The sequence below is a fragment of the Physeter macrocephalus genome, chromosome 17 (assembly GCF_002837175.3).
Source record: "Physeter macrocephalus isolate SW-GA chromosome 17, ASM283717v5, whole genome shotgun sequence".
NCBI lineage: Eukaryota > Metazoa > Chordata > Mammalia > Artiodactyla > Physeteridae > Physeter > Physeter macrocephalus.
In genome coordinates, this window is record NC_041230.1 from 49,630,606 (window position 1) to 49,645,696 (window position 15,091).

The window sequence follows — 15,091 nt, forward strand, 5'->3', positions numbered from 1 at the left end:
GCACGTGGGATCTTCCCAGACCGGGGCTCGAACCCGTGTCCCCTGCATCGGCAGACGGATTCTCAAGCACTGCGCCACCAGGGAAGCCCGTACATGGTTATTATTATTGCCTTTATTTTTAGTCTGCTTTCTCTAGTTGTGGCAAGCGGGGGCCGCTCTTCATCGCGGTACGCGGGCCTCTCGCTGTTGTGGCCTCTCGTTGCGGAGCACAGGCTCCAGACGCGCAGGCTCAGTAGTTGTGGCTCACGGGCCCAGCCGCTCCGCGGCACGTGGGATCTTCCCAGACCGGGGCTCGAACCCGTGTCCCCTGCATCGGCAGGCGGATTCTCAAGCGCTGCGCCACCAGGGAAGCCCGTACATGATTATTATTATTGCCTTTATTTTTAGTCTCACGGATGAAGCTAGTGTGTCTGTAAGACCTTTGGAGGTCAGGACTGTGTACATCCAGGAGAATGTCTGGCTGACAAAGTATGATGAATAAATACTCTGCGTTTATGGGTAGAAGGACTCAATATGTCAGTTCTTTGCACCTTGGTGTAGAGTCAACACGATCACAGTCAATATCCCAGCAAGTTATTCTATAGATATTGACAATCTGATCCTAAAGTTTATATGGAGAGGCAAAACACCCAGAATAGCCAGTGCAGTATTGAAGAAGAACAAAGTCAGAGGTGTGTGCTGCCCCACTCTGAGACTTACTCTAAAGCCATAGCTATCCAGACAGTGAGGTGTTGGGGAAATGATAGACAATTAGATCAATGGGACAGAACAGAGAGAACAGAGATAGACCCACCCAAATCATCAACTGATCTTTGACGGTGGAACAAAGGGAATCCAATGGAGAAAGCATAGTCTTATCAGAAGCATGATGAATAGGCCAGTACTTAATCCCGGGGAAAGAAAGGGGGAAGTGATCAGGATGACATCATGGAGGCAACCAGTCCTGGCTGATGAGGGTGGATGCCTGCGGCCCTTTCCCGGGACAGGGCTGGCCGCCAGAGGCTCCTTGCTTGCGCTGAAGTGAAGGGTAGTGTAGGCATGATCAGGGCTGCTTGCATCATCAGAGTGGCTATTTATATTTTATTCTTTTCCCGTCTCCCATGTTTCTTTCTCTCTGACTTTGTTCTTTCTCTCTGACTTTGTACGTTGCATGGTTGTATCTCCCTCCCTCCTCATCCGGATGGCTTGTCTTCTGTTCATATCGGGTTGTCTCTGCCCCTCTTTTACCCTGTCTGGTCGTTGCCATTTGTGTGTGTTCGTATCCGTGTGTGTCTGTTTCCCGCTGCCTCCCCCTCTGTCCCATCTCCAGTTCTGTCCCTGTCTGTGTCCCCATCTCTCTCTGTCCGCTTCCTCTTTCAACAACTATTTATTGGGCCCCACTGTGTACCAGTTGCTCTGCTAGGGGTGGAGATACAGTGGTGAGGAAAGATGCACCATCTAGGGAAGGAGCCATGAACCCATGGTTCACACCACTGAGCGCTTGGCCTCTTCAGTGCTGTGGGGAAGAGGGCCTTGGTGTGTGTAATAGCAGTAGTTGGAGGGTATTCTGTGCGTCTGACGGTGATTGAGCTGAGACTGGAAGGGAGGACGTGGAGCTAGCTAGGCTAAGAGCATCCCCAGCAGGGCCGGCGGCGGTGTCCTGAGGAGGAGTGAATGCAAGCTGCTGGCCAGTGTGGCTGGAGCCCAGCAGCGAGGTGCGCAGCTGATCCGGATGGGGTCGGCAGGGTCATCACGTGGCCTTGGTTCTTAGTCCTGATAGCGCTGGGATGCCATCGGCAAGCTTGAAGCCCAGGGGTGGCTTGAGCGTGTCTGCATGTCATAGAAAAGACTATGGGGGTAGCTCCTGGCTACTTCAGTAGCGCAGGCGAGAGGTGAGAGTGGCTTGGATTATCGTGTTGGCCCTGGGAATGGGTAGAAGACAGATTCAGGGGTGATTTAGAAGGAATTGAGGAGCCTTGGTGATTGCCTGAAGACAGTGTTACATTATCTGAAATTCTTTTCGTTAGCTATGAACGCATCAAATTTTTATTATAATTTTGCTGTAAGGAAAAAAGCTCACAGTTGGCCATTCAGAAATTCCCTCTGAGAGATATTTTATGGGGAAAGAGAATGGTTAGATAATCATTGTTAGACTAGCTAGGAAAAAAAGAGTATTGCTTAAGGTCACTAGACTCTTAACTGGCAGTCAGCTGGGCTGGGTAAGTCACTGATTTCTGAGAACAAACATTAATACCTCAGATGTTCTCAGATAACTGCTGAAGCAGGTAGATCAGCGGTGCTGATTTAACCCCCCAGAAAGTTGTGAATCTGAGCGCGCACACAGACTCTGTGTTTTGTTGTTATTTTTTGAGGAATGAAGGACCCCTTGACCCCCCCACCGCCCCCATAATAGGACCACCCATAATTAAGTGGGTTTAAAAAGGTTTTTTTTTAAATTTCTATTTGGGCTGCGTTGGGTCTTCTTTTCTCTGTGCGGGCTTTCTCTAGTTGCGGCGAGCAGGGGCTGCTCTTCTTTGCGGTGCGCGGGATTCCCATTACGGTGGCTTCTTTTGTTGCAGAGCACGGGCTCTAGGCGTGCAGACTTCAGTAGTTGTGGCACGTGGGCTCAGTAGTTGTGGCTCGCGGGCTCTAGAGCGCAGGCTCAGTAGTTGTGGTGCACGGGCTTAGTCGCTCCGCGGCATGTGGGATCTTCCCGGACCAGGGCTCAAACCTGTGTCCCCTGCATTGGCAGGCGGAATCTTAACCACTGCACCAGGGAAGTCCCTTGATAAGTGTTTTAAAAAACTTTTTAGTTTGAAATAATTTTAGACTCATGATGACATTACAAAAATAATATGGAGTTTCTGTGTACCATTCATCCAGTTTCCCCCTGTGATAACATCTTTCATAACCATAGTTGTCAAGCCCAGGAATTGACACTGGTAAAATATTATTAAATTACAGACCTTAATTAGTTTTTTTAAATTTATTTTTTATTAAGTAATAGTTGAATTACAATATTGAGTTAATTACTGCTGAACAGCAAAATGACTCAGTTATACATATGTATACATTCTTTTTCATATTCTTTTCCATTGTGGTTTATCACAGGATATTGAATATAGTTCCCTGTGCCATACAGTAGAACCTTGTTGTTTATCCGTTCTACATATACCAGTTTGTATCTGCTAATCCCAAACTCCCAGTGCAACCCTTTCCCACCCACCTCCCCCTTGGCAACCACCAGTCTATCCTCTATGTCCCTGATTCTGTTTCTCTTTTGTAGATAGTTTCATTTGTGTCATATTTTAGATTCCACATATAAGTGCTATCATGTGGTATTTGTCTTTCTCTTTCTGACTTATTTCTCTAAGTGTGTTGCATCCATGTTGCTGCATATGGCGTTATTTTGTTCTTTTTTATGGCTGGATAGTCAGACCCTAATTAGTTTTCACCATTTTTTATGTGGACTCAATTTTTGTTTGTTTTTGTTTTGGTGTATAGTTTCAAGGAATTTTATCACATGTTTAGACTTGTGTAGCTACCACCACACACAGGGTACAGAACAAATGCTGTTTATTTAAAGTCTTTTCACCTTACTTCATGATTCTTGTCCCCCAAACTGTTCTCAGTCTAGCTAGATCCATGGTAAGAAAGTGAAAAGCCTTTGGTTCAGGCTTCCCTGGTGGCACAGTGGTTAAGAATCCGCCTGTCGATGCAGGGGACACAGGTTCAAGCCCTGGTCCGGGAAGATCCCACATGCCGTGGAGCAACTAAGCCCATGCGCCGCAACTGCTGAGCCTGCATCTAGAGCCTGTGAGCCACAACTGCGGAGCCCGCGTGCCTAGAGCCCGTGCTTCGCAACAAGAGAAGCCACCGCGATGAGAAGCCCGCGCACTGCAACAAAGAGTAGCCCCCGCTCGCCGCGACTAGAGAAAGCCCGCGGGCAGCAACGAAGACCCAAAGCAGCCAAAAATAAATTAAAAAAAAAAAAAAAAGAAAAAAAGGCTTTGGTTCATTCCATCCCCTCCTCCCCTAATTTAATACTCTGTCCCCTCCTCCTATTGTTATGTGTGAATGGCTGTGAACCTTTCCTGCCAGTTCAGCTCTGACTCGCTAAAATGCCTTTGTTCACTTGGGTCTCTTTGCTTCCTTGATCCCAGGTCAAAGCTGAGGTCTCCTTCCCTACTCTCTCATTTCCACGAATACCTCTCTTTCCTGTTTCTCTGTTCAGTGTAAGAACAAAGATGTATGTCCCAGGATTCTTATGGTTACATGTGACAGAAACTCATTTCCCACTAACCAAAGCAAAAAAGAAGGAGAAATTTGATGAATAGCTTTGGCCAAATAAGTCCCAGGAGGATGCTGGTGGGCCCAGCTTAGGCCATGTGCTCTTCCCTGAACCCATCACCGTGCCAGGGGTGGGACATCTTGGTCATTCCTGGGACCCTTGGCCCCTCCTTTGGCTTGTTGTGGTGAAAGGTGCCGGGGTGTGGATCCTCTTCACCTCAAGCACGTGAAATGGGTTCATCCCAGGAAGAGGTGCTTTTTTGACAGAAGAAAGGGAGGAAAGGATGGATGGACTTGTCACTCTGTGACACTCCTTAGTTCACGGGACATCCTATGGCAGGAAGGGGGGTCCCCCTTGCATCAGGTGGCCATCCTGTGAGGGGAGGGGGTCGTTCTTGGGCCAAATGGCCACGCTGTGTGTGGCGGGGTCACCCTTAGATCAGATGGCCATCCCGTGGAGGGAGGGGTCACCCTTGGGTCAGGTGCCATCCTGGCCAGGTAGGCTTTGGCTGGGAGTGAGTTGGCATCGCGTGGCAGCGGGGGTTCTAGGGAGGATGGGTTTGCTCTTTTTCTGTCATCTATTGCTGTACAACAAGTCTCCCAGTACTTAGTGGCCGAGAACAGCAAGCTTTTCGTGTTTTGCACATAATCCTGCAAGCGGGGCGGGGCTGTGGGGCTGGCCCAGCTTGTCTCCACTCTGGGGAGTGAAGAGCTGGGCTCTGTGTGTCTGGGGTGCAGGCACACGGCTGCAGCCTCAGATGGAGTGAACTCCGGCTTCTGACTGGCTGATGTTAATTTTCCTTCAGTGGATATCATGGAAATAAAGGAAATCCGCCCAGGGAAGAACTCCAAGGATTTTGAGCGTGCGAAAGCAGTCCGCCAGAAGGAAGAGTGCTGCTTCACCATCTTGTACGGCACCCAGTTCGTCCTCAGCACGCTCAGCTTAGCAGGTGGGTGCATGACATGTGCTTATCTCCCTCCCTGGGTCTTCGTTTCCTTCCTAGAAAGTTCACTAGCAGGATGCTCACACCTGCCCAACCGCTAATGCGTGCTTAGGGCCTCATGGTTTTGAATCCTAACCCTGTCCCTTTCTAGCTGTGTGACTTTGGGTAAGCGACTCAGCCTCTCTGAGCTGCAGTTTACTCAGCTGTGAAACGGGGAGCCTAATAACGCCAACTTCACTGGATTATGTTAAGGGCCTACCTGGCTCGTGCAGCAAGCTGAAGGCAGGGTACATTTCTCGTCCAGCAGAGCCTGGCCTGCACCATTTATTCAGCTTAACTGATCCGAAGGAACTGTCCTGGAATCTTCCACCTCACACATGTAAACACGCGCACACGCGCTTACAGTAAACGCATACATGTGCGCACACGTAGACACACGTATCTGGAGGTGAGGTTTCAGGCCGTCCCTATGAATCCACCAGAAAGTCAAAGAGGCCTCTGAGCAGCCAGGAGAAGGGCTGTGCAAAAGCTCAGGCACTTTGCTCAGCGCCAGAAGCTTGTAGCTGCCTTCAGGTCTAATCCCAGAATTTACTGACTTAGAACGTGACGTACAATCATGACTGACGAGAGAGATAATAAGTAGCATTAAAAGTAGACCAAAGTCGGGGGAAACCGTGAAAGCTGAGTAGCGTTAGAGACATTTAATTTAGGGTCAGGTAGGGACTTCCCTGTCGGTCCGCTGGTTAGGACTCTGCGCTTCCACTGCAGGGGGCCCGAGTTTGATCCCTGGTCGGGGAACTAAGATCCTGTAGCCATGCAGCACGGCCAAGAGAAAAAAAAAGTGAAAAGACAACCCACAATATAGAGAAAAAAAATTGCAGTTCGTATGCCTGATAAAAAAACATATCTAGAATATTTAAGAACTATTACAACTCAGTTATAAAAGACATATAATTTAGGGTCAGGTAGGTCTCATTGGTTTGACTGCTCTTTCATGCTTGCCTCAGGCATCTTTTGAGCATATGCTCTGTGCCAGGTTGTGCTAGCTGTCAGGGGGGCTGTAAAGAGGAATAAGACCCAGTTGCTGCCTTTAAGGAGCTCACAGTCTACTTGGGGAGACAGACGTGTGGACAGGAACTTAGAGTACTCTGTGATGAGAGCAGTAGTCCAAACATAAGTGTGCTGGAGGAATACACAGTGCCTCATTCCCTGGAAGGCTTTGCAGGGGAGGTGACTTTTCAACTGGGTTCTAAGGCATCAGTAGGAGTTGGGATGAAAGAGAGAGGATGGTCCAGGGAGAGGACATTGCATGTGCCAGGGCTTGAAGGAGGGGACATTGCATGTGCCAGGGCTTGAAGGAGGGGACATTGCATGTGCCAGGGCTTAAAGGAGGGGACATTGCGTGTGCCAGGGCTTGAAGGAGGGAAATTAGCAAGCTGGATGTAGGAAGTGTTGGGTGGACATCTGATTGATGGTGTGTAGCAGGACGCAGAGATGGGGCAGGAGAGACGGGCCCATGACTGTGTCCCTTCAGAGCTTTGTCCACGTAGCCCCCCTGCAGGCTGAAGCCTGGGTGCTCTTCTTGGTAGGGAGGCCATGAAAGCCCAAGCAAGACGTGGAGCCCAGGATGCCAGGGTGATGTCTGGTTCCCAGCTTCTTATTTACTGGCTCTGGGACAGGTCCCGTCACTCTTCTGAGCTGTAGTTTTCTCCTCATCCACACGGGAAGAGTGAGAGCAGAAACCTCAGCATGCTCTATCTAGACTAGCAGACTCCCTAGTTTGGAGATGTTTAGTAACTGGACTCGTTGTTTGCATTGCCATCTCCACTTTACTGATTAGGAAAATGAGGCACAGAGAGGTTAAGTAACCAACTGAACATCACACAGCCCTGAAGCGGTACACTCGAACTTGGCGATGATGCCAAGCTCTTAAGTGGTACTTGTTGCCGCTTCCCTTACAGGCACCAGCATCACCTACTTTCCACCCCTCTCTCTGGCCTTGAAGGGAAACAGGGGAGATGCTCAGGGCTGCTCAGGATTGTGGTACAAGTTATCCCAGGTCCTGCCTCTTGTTCGTTAGCGTAGGGCTAAAACTCTTTTAAAAAGTCACCGGCTTGTCACCCCTGCTGTAGGAGGCTCACCATGGGCACATGGCCTCATCTGAGGCAAAAAGTAGGTCCTAGGAACCAGCACAGGCTCCTCCCAGCCCCGTGGTCTGTGTGGGGCTGGGAAGGTGGGGCGGGGGTCCCTAAGCAGCGGTCTGTCTTCCCAGGGAGTAACAGAGCATTTCTGTCCCCTCACCTCTGCAGCCGACTCTAAAGAAGATGCAACTAAGTGGCTCTCTGGCTTGAAGATCTTACACCAGGAAGTGATGAGCGCATCCACCCCCACCATCATTGAGAGGTGACGGTTTTGGCCTGTTTATCTCTGTGTTCGCTTACTCAGGCATTTATTCTGCTCCCTTCAGCCAATATGGTGAAAGAAAGAAAAAGGGAACCTTGCGTCTTGGAGGCTCATTGAGTGTCCTGTATGCAGTAGGTGCCCATTAGTGGCTGTGGACTCTCCAGCATCTCACAGAAAAGCCTGTCTCAGTTCTGGGCCTTGGTCTTGGCCTGCTAGAGTGAGGAGTGCACTGGGGCTGAGGCCGAAGCTCGTACTGGTGTTGGGTTTGATGGGAGGGCCCGAGGCTTGTTTCTTAAAGGATTTAGGAAGAGGGGTTAAGCTGACTGATCAAAGGACCTCAGGCCTGAGGTCCGGGATTTTCCACCTTCCGCTCCCTCTGGGTGGGATTGCTGTGTGAATTACTGTCCCTCCAGCAAACCAAAGCCCTCTGATTTACACCGTTTTCCTTACCAGCTTTTTGGGGATTAACTAATATCATCAGAGGGAATTGTCAGTTTAAAGATTGCCAACCTCTGTCAAAGGGGCCTCTTGGCTCAGCTGGGGCATTTCAACCGCAAGGAGAAACTGCTCCTTCCCAAGTCGCCTGAGTTAGAAAGTTGGAAAACCTTCCTTTTCGTTTCCAGTTTCCTTTGTCCCATCCTATAGAACTCACTTAGACTTGTGCTGTTTTCTAACTTTCTTTCTTTGTCTCAACTCTCTTCCCAGTTGGTTGAGAAAGCAGATTTATTCTGTGGATCAAACCAGAAGAAACAGGTAAGATTCGCTCACATTTCTGTGGTTTTCTCCCGATCATTTTGGACTCCGATGTTCATTCTTTCTTTAAACATTCTGAGGGGGTTGGAGCAAGTTCTCTGCTGTGGAAAGCTCCTCATGAAGTTAGATTTGACTTACAAGGTGCCAGACACAGTGCTAGGTGGTGGGGGTCATGGTGACAGAATCTCCACCCGTGTGGGACCTCATTGCAGTGGAAAATGCCGGTCCATCTGCAGAGGTGCCTTCTCTTTTGTGGAGCACTTGGAGCCCGTCCTTTAGGCCTTCACATTTGAGCCCCTTCTGTGTCCCGGGCAGAGACAGGATCACCGTGGTGCCTGCCCTTCCTCTGTGGTGGGAGATTGACCATCAAGAGGTAAACCCAGTTCAGTAGCGATGGTTGCAAGGGCTGGGTGGACAGGAGTGGGGCGATGCGATAACGTGTAATTCAGTGTCCTTGACTGGTTCACTGAACAGCGCGTCCTGGAGGGGTTCCCTGTCAGCACACACGGCGCTCCATGCCCGACATTTTTTTATCAAATGCGGTTTGTCCTTGGATGGATGCAGTGTAATTCTCTAATTGATGAGAAATCATTTCGTTCTTGATGGACATGAAGTTGCTCCTGGTCCTTTATTATCATACTATGAAAGCCTTCACATCTCGCTTTTTGTAAACTTAGGTGATGAGGATATGAGCAGGATAAATTCCCAGCAGAGGAATTCCAGCAGCCAGGTGTCATCGGGTCTGAGATTTTTGAGAGAGGTGGTAGCAATTTCTATTTCTACCAACAGTGCAAGAAAGTACTTGTTTCACTGTGTCACCAGAGTTTGACCTTTATTAATCTGATGGGTAAAAGGCAGCAGTGGATTTTGGCTTAAATTTGCATTTCCGTGTTTATGGGCGAGGTTGAACCTCCTCTCCATTTTTTTTCGGTTATGATCCAGTTCTTGTTAATAACGTAATGATAAAAAACCACCATTTACTGAGCACCCAGCATGCCAGGCACTGTACTAAGCCCTTGACAATCAATTGTATCATTTTAGCCTCACATCAGACCTCTTTGAAAGTTTTTAAATGTTTTTCCTTCCTTCCATTCTCCATTAAGAGGTGTCAGCATCATAAATGAGGCAACAAGTAACCTCTACAACTCACCTCTCTTGTTCCTGAAAGTCTTTCCATCCCTAAGACATTCTAGTGTCAGGCTAGTGTCATCCGTCACTTGTTGATTTCAGAGCCTCTGTGGTCTCTCGTACACGTGCCCCACGGGATGCTTTGCAGATGGTAACCACGAAGCGGTGAAGGGTTTAGTGACGTTGTTGGGTCAGCCAGCAGCTCACTCCGTGTCTCTGTCCATCTTCCTTTCCCTCCCCCGTCCTCTCAGCCAGCGTTCTGTGGTCCCGCACCTGGGCTCGGCCCGTGTTACGGAGGTGCCTCAAACGAGGTCCCCGCGCTGGGGGATTTTATACACACTGGTCTCTTTCAGTCTCAGAGGTGGAGCCTCCCATGACTGTTTCCCTTCTCTGTGGCTTTGGGGTGATACACAGCTGAGGTTGGCACAGAGCTGAGAGAGGGAGCCCTCCTGGGCCCTCTCTCCGCATGGTGGGCCATGGCGTTGTTGATCTGGTTCCACAGTCTGCTTCTCCAACTTCCGTTGTCAAGAAGTGGGAGCCTCCCTCCAGCTCTCTCGCTCAGAATGGATTCTTGCGAGCCCTTCACAGAGAAGTCCTTTCCAGAACCTTCAGCAGAGAGCAAGTCTGTCTCTGGCCATGATTCCTTGTTCCTTGCTTACCCTTCCCGCTCCCCGACCTCCCTTCCGCCGGGCAGAGCGCTGCTGCTCTGTCAACACGTGGAAAATCCCACCTTTCCTGTGGTTCTGTGAGGCCCAGAGGGAGTTTTTCAAAAGGAACTTGACCAAGGTGCCAATGAAAGGGCAACTGACTTCTGCCAGTCTCCCTCCTTTCCTGTCTCGCACAGTGGTCCCGTTTCCTGGAAGAAAACAAAGGAGCTGCAGCACGAAGGAAAGAGTCTGGGGATGGGAGGCAGACTGTGGGCTGGCCCGGCTCGGGCAGCGTCCAATCCCGGGTTTTTGTTGGCCCGAGCGTGTTTCCCTTTTCAGCCTCTCGAGAGGCAAAATGGCAGCAGCCGGCATTTGCTGAGGAGTCACTTTGTAACACCCGCCGTTCTGAGCACTCTCCTTACTTAGGGAATTGGGGAAAGCTTATGGAACGAAGGCTCTCAGACTGGCGAGCTGGGCACCCTCTGGTCCATTTTATGAGGATACTGAGGCCAGCAGAGGTTAGATCACTTGTCCACAGCAACCTAGCCGGTCAGCTGTGGCTTAACTGATCACTAAGCTGGTAGAAGGCAGAAATCTTCCCTTCCCCACCGTGACCTCCTTTGACTGAAAATTACTTATTGGTTTCAGCGTGGTGAAATGTACATAACATAAAACTTGCCGTTTTCAGTGTACACTTCTGTGCGTTCATGTTGCTGTGCTGCCATCACCATCCGTCTCCAGAGCTCTACCCCTCTTGCAAAAACTGAAGCTCTGTACCCATTAAGCCCTCACTCTATTACCCCCTCTGCAGCCGCTGGTAACCGCTGTGCTCTTGGGTTGGCCAAAAAGGTCGTTCAGGTTTTTCCGTAAAATGACATTTACGGAAAAACCTGAACGACCTTTTTGGCCAACCCAGTATTTTCTGTCTCTGTGAATTTGACTCCTGTGGGCATTTGAGTGGAAGGATGCTGCATTTTGTGACTGGCTTACTTCACTGAGCATGATGTCTTCATGGTTCATCCACGTTACTGTAGCAAGTGTCAGAATTTCCTTCCTTTTCAAGGCCGAATAATATTCTACTATGTGCATATAACACATTGTGTTTATCCGTCCATCTGTGTCCATGGACACTTAACTCCAGGTGCTTCCTTCTTTTGGCTATTGTGAGTATTGTTGCTGTGAATATGGGTTTCCAGGCTCTGCTTTCAGTTCCTCTGTGCATTACCCAGAAGTGGAATTGCAGGATCAAATGGCAATACTGTTCCATTTTTTGATGAACTGCCTACTGTTTTCCACAGCAGCTGCAACCATTATACATTCCCACCAGCAGAGCAACAAGATTTCATTTTTTTCTCACTTCCTTGCCAACACCCAACCTTCCTTCCTTCCCCTCCCCACCCCACCCCACCCTCCCTTCCCTCCCTCCAGCCGTCCCAGTGGGTATAAAGTAGTATCTCATTTTGGTTTTGATTTGCATCTTCCTAATGACTACAGACCTGGAGCATGTTTTCATGTGCTTTTTGCCATTTGTATATCTTCTTTGGAGAAATATCTAGACAAGTCCTTTGCCCATTTAAAAATATCACGTGGACTTTTTTTTTTTAGATATGGTAAACAAGCCTATGTTTTATTTAATTTTATTTTTTGGCCGTGCCGCAAGGCATGTGGGATCTTAGTTCCCTGACCAGGGATTGAACTGGCGCCCCCTGCACTAGAAGCTCAGCGACTTAACTACTGGACCACCAGGGAACCCCCAAGCCTATGTTTTTTGTTTTTCTTAAACATCTTTATTGGAGTATAATTGCTTTACAATGGTGTGTTACTTTCTGCTGTATAACAAAGTGAATCAGCTATACGTATACATATATCCCCATATCCCCTCCCTCTTGCGTCTCCCTCCCACCCCTCTAGGTGGTCACAAAGCACCGAGCTGATCTCCCTGTGCTCTGCGGCTGCTTCCCACTAGCTAGCTATTTTACATTTGGTAGTGTATATATATGATGAAAGTAACTCATGTTCATTATAGAAAATTTAGGAAATACTGAAAACTAGAAAAAAATCTGTGTGAATTTGACATTAAATGGTAGGCACTGTTTAACTCTGGGTACAAATTTTTCAGTAGATTTCCAACCTCAACTTTATTTATTGGTTTGTTGGTTCATTTTACTTCATTAAAATGTAACTATACATATGACTTTACATTGTGTTCTTCTTTAACTAATTTTAAAATTTTGGAATAATGTTACATTTGGAGAAAAGTTGCAAAGATGGTACAGAGATTTCTCATATACCCCTTGGGCCGGTTTTCTCTACGGTTCACATCATTCATGTCAAAACTTGACAAACCACATTTGCTCTATGACTGTTAGGTAAACCCTAGACTTTATTGGAATTCACCATTGTTTCCACCAGTGTCCTTCTCCTGTTCTTGGATCCCACCCAAGACCCCACATTGTACTTAGTTGTTCTGCCACTTTGGTCTCCTCTAGGCTATGACGGTTTCTCCATCTTGCCTTGTCTCTCATGACCTTGACAGTTTTGAGAAGTAGGTCTCAGGTATTCTGTAACATGTCCCTCCACTTGTGTTAGTCTGATGTTTTGGTCATGATTAGACTGGAGTTAAGGGTAACCTGAGGTTGTGTTTGGGAAGAATATCACGGAGGTGATTCACGTCTTTTTCTTCACCTTACTCAAGAGGTGCCTGCTTTCACCATGGCTTGTCCAGGGTGACGGAAACCTCGATTACCTGGCCGAGGTGGTGTCTTCCAGATCTCTCCTTTGTGAAGACCTCTCCACCTGCCCCCCCCTCTATTTTCTGGGAATCAGTCACTAAGTCCAGTCCACATGAAAGGAGGGGAAACTATTTTCACCTCACCTTAAACCATAAACATGTTTACATTTTGTTTCAGCTCTTTGGGAACAGTATTAACGCCTACATTGTAATTCAACCAGTGGGATCTGACATTTGGCTCGAAAAGTTGCCTTTTGTTTGTCACTTAGTTTGTGTCCGGTTTTTCCTAACGTTCACAGTTTCACTGAATTGCGTTCAGAGGGAACGTACGGAGCGACCCTCGCGAGAAGCGTCCATGGGGTCGTCGTAGGAGTCTCGGTCTTAGGGCGAGTCTGTCCCGTCGGCCGGACGCCCTCTGCTTTCTGAGAGTCTTGCCCCTGTTGTTGCTCTTCACACTGGTGGGGGCTCTCGAGGTTGGGGATCCGGCTGCTTCGGTCTTTGTAGTGTTGGTCAGATGAACGAAGCCCTCCCTTTTCATTCGTAGACATAGCATTGTAGCAAGGGACAACCAGAACGTTCTCGCTTTGGAAGCTCTCCTTATAACATTTCCAGGCCTGGGGAGACTGAGTCAAAGGCATGAATCGTTTAACATGAATCTTGGCCAGGTTTCCAGGAACTCCCTCTTTCTGAGTCTTTAGAGTTTAGTTGCCTCTTACCTGGGAATTAGGTTCTAAGGTCAGCGCATTAGGTGAAAAGTTCTTCGGTCAAAATACCCCTTGCGAAAGCCCCTGAAGCTGCGGGGGCGGGGGGTGGTCCCTGGAATTGCATTCCTCGGGGTGAGGCTCACGGGCTGAGTCCTGCAGAGGGGCAGGAGACCTAGGGGCTGGGAGCAGGTTGTCTCTGTGGACATTTCTTTCCCACTTTGCCCTTTGCCCCTTGGCATATGACACTGACTTTGCATAAACCGAGTGTGCACTTCCTGTTCTTGCTCAGCCTGGCCTTCAGGAGGCGGGAGGGTCGGGTGTGCAGGTGGGAGGCAGGTGTGTGGTCCAGTTCTGTCTTCAGCAGGCATGCAAATAGGTTCCCTGCGGTCAGCAGTCCTGGCTCCAGCACGTCAGACAGCCTGGGGGGGCTTTACCCCCAGAGGTGCCCTGCCTGTCCCGCAGAAGTTCTGTTTCACTGGGTCTGCATGGGGATCATGAATTTGCATTTCTAGCAAATTCCCAGCTGATGTTGATAGTGGCGTTCCAGGGACCCTATTTGGAGAAGCAGGCTTCTAGAGCTGCACTGTCCACATGTGACATATTTAACTCTGAAGTAATTGAAATTAAATAAAAATTTAAAAATTCAGTTCCTTGGTCGCCCTAGCCGCATTGGACAGCCCCGATACAGAACGTTTCCAACGTCCTAGAAAATTCTATTGGGCAGCGCTGAGGTTTGAACCTCAGCATTAACACTTACTGGTTGTATGAGTTTGGGTAAGTTACTTAACTTCTCTGTGCCTTAGTCTCCTAATCTGTAAGGGTAGTTCCTACCTCCTGGGATTGGTTTGAAGATTCAGTGGGTTCATTTGTGAAGAGTGCTGGGCCAGTGCCTGGCTTACGGTAAACACTGATGAATGTTTATTACTGTTATAAGAAGCCGGGCGTGGTGGGGGTGTTGGTTACCAGCCTCAGGGTGGCAGGTAAGTTTCCTGGGGCTGCCAACCTCAGTTGTCTGGTAAAGGCTGCGCGAGGGTGCGGTGTTGTGGGATCTGGGACCATGCCAAGCTGAGGAGGGAAGCTGACATGATGGTTTAGTGCCCGTGGGCAGGAGGTAGTTTTTGCCTTCCCTCCCCGAAGGGATTGCCCTGGTTCCCTAACGCACTGTCACAGGCTGAGCCTGCAGGAAACAGAATCTGAGATGTGGGTTTGTGTGCAGGCAGCTCATGGGGAGTGTGTGCGGGGCCACACCTGTGAAGGCACCTGGAGTCGTTGGATTGTGATGCAGTCACAGTCAGGTCCTCAGCCCGCCCTGCCGGGGAGCTCCGGGGAGGCCCTGCGGAGCTGTCCTGAGTTACGGCCAGAGGGCAGACCATGATCTTGGCTGAGATCGGATGACAAATCCTGGACGGGGAGAGGGGTGAAGGTGGGAGCTGCTGGCTTCCTACGCGCCGGCAGCTCCACGGGCCGGTCCTGGTCCACGTGCCCAGAGCGGGAAGGGAGGGCGAGGCGCAG

At 49.2% G+C, this 15,091-nt stretch overlaps 1 protein-coding gene across 1 annotated transcript in view; it reads left to right on the forward strand.

Moving 5' to 3' along the window:
• Window positions 1-15,091, forward strand: part of PLCG2 (phospholipase C gamma 2) — a 172,377-nt gene that overhangs the window by 58,717 nt on the left and 98,569 nt on the right. The window contains exons 3-5 of the mRNA XM_024124979.3: window positions 5,076-5,219; window positions 7,523-7,616; window positions 8,322-8,369. Coding sequence (XP_023980747.1) covers window positions 5,076-5,219; window positions 7,523-7,616; window positions 8,322-8,369 — 286 coding nt within the window. The remainder of the gene's footprint in view (window positions 1-5,075; window positions 5,220-7,522; window positions 7,617-8,321; window positions 8,370-15,091) is intronic.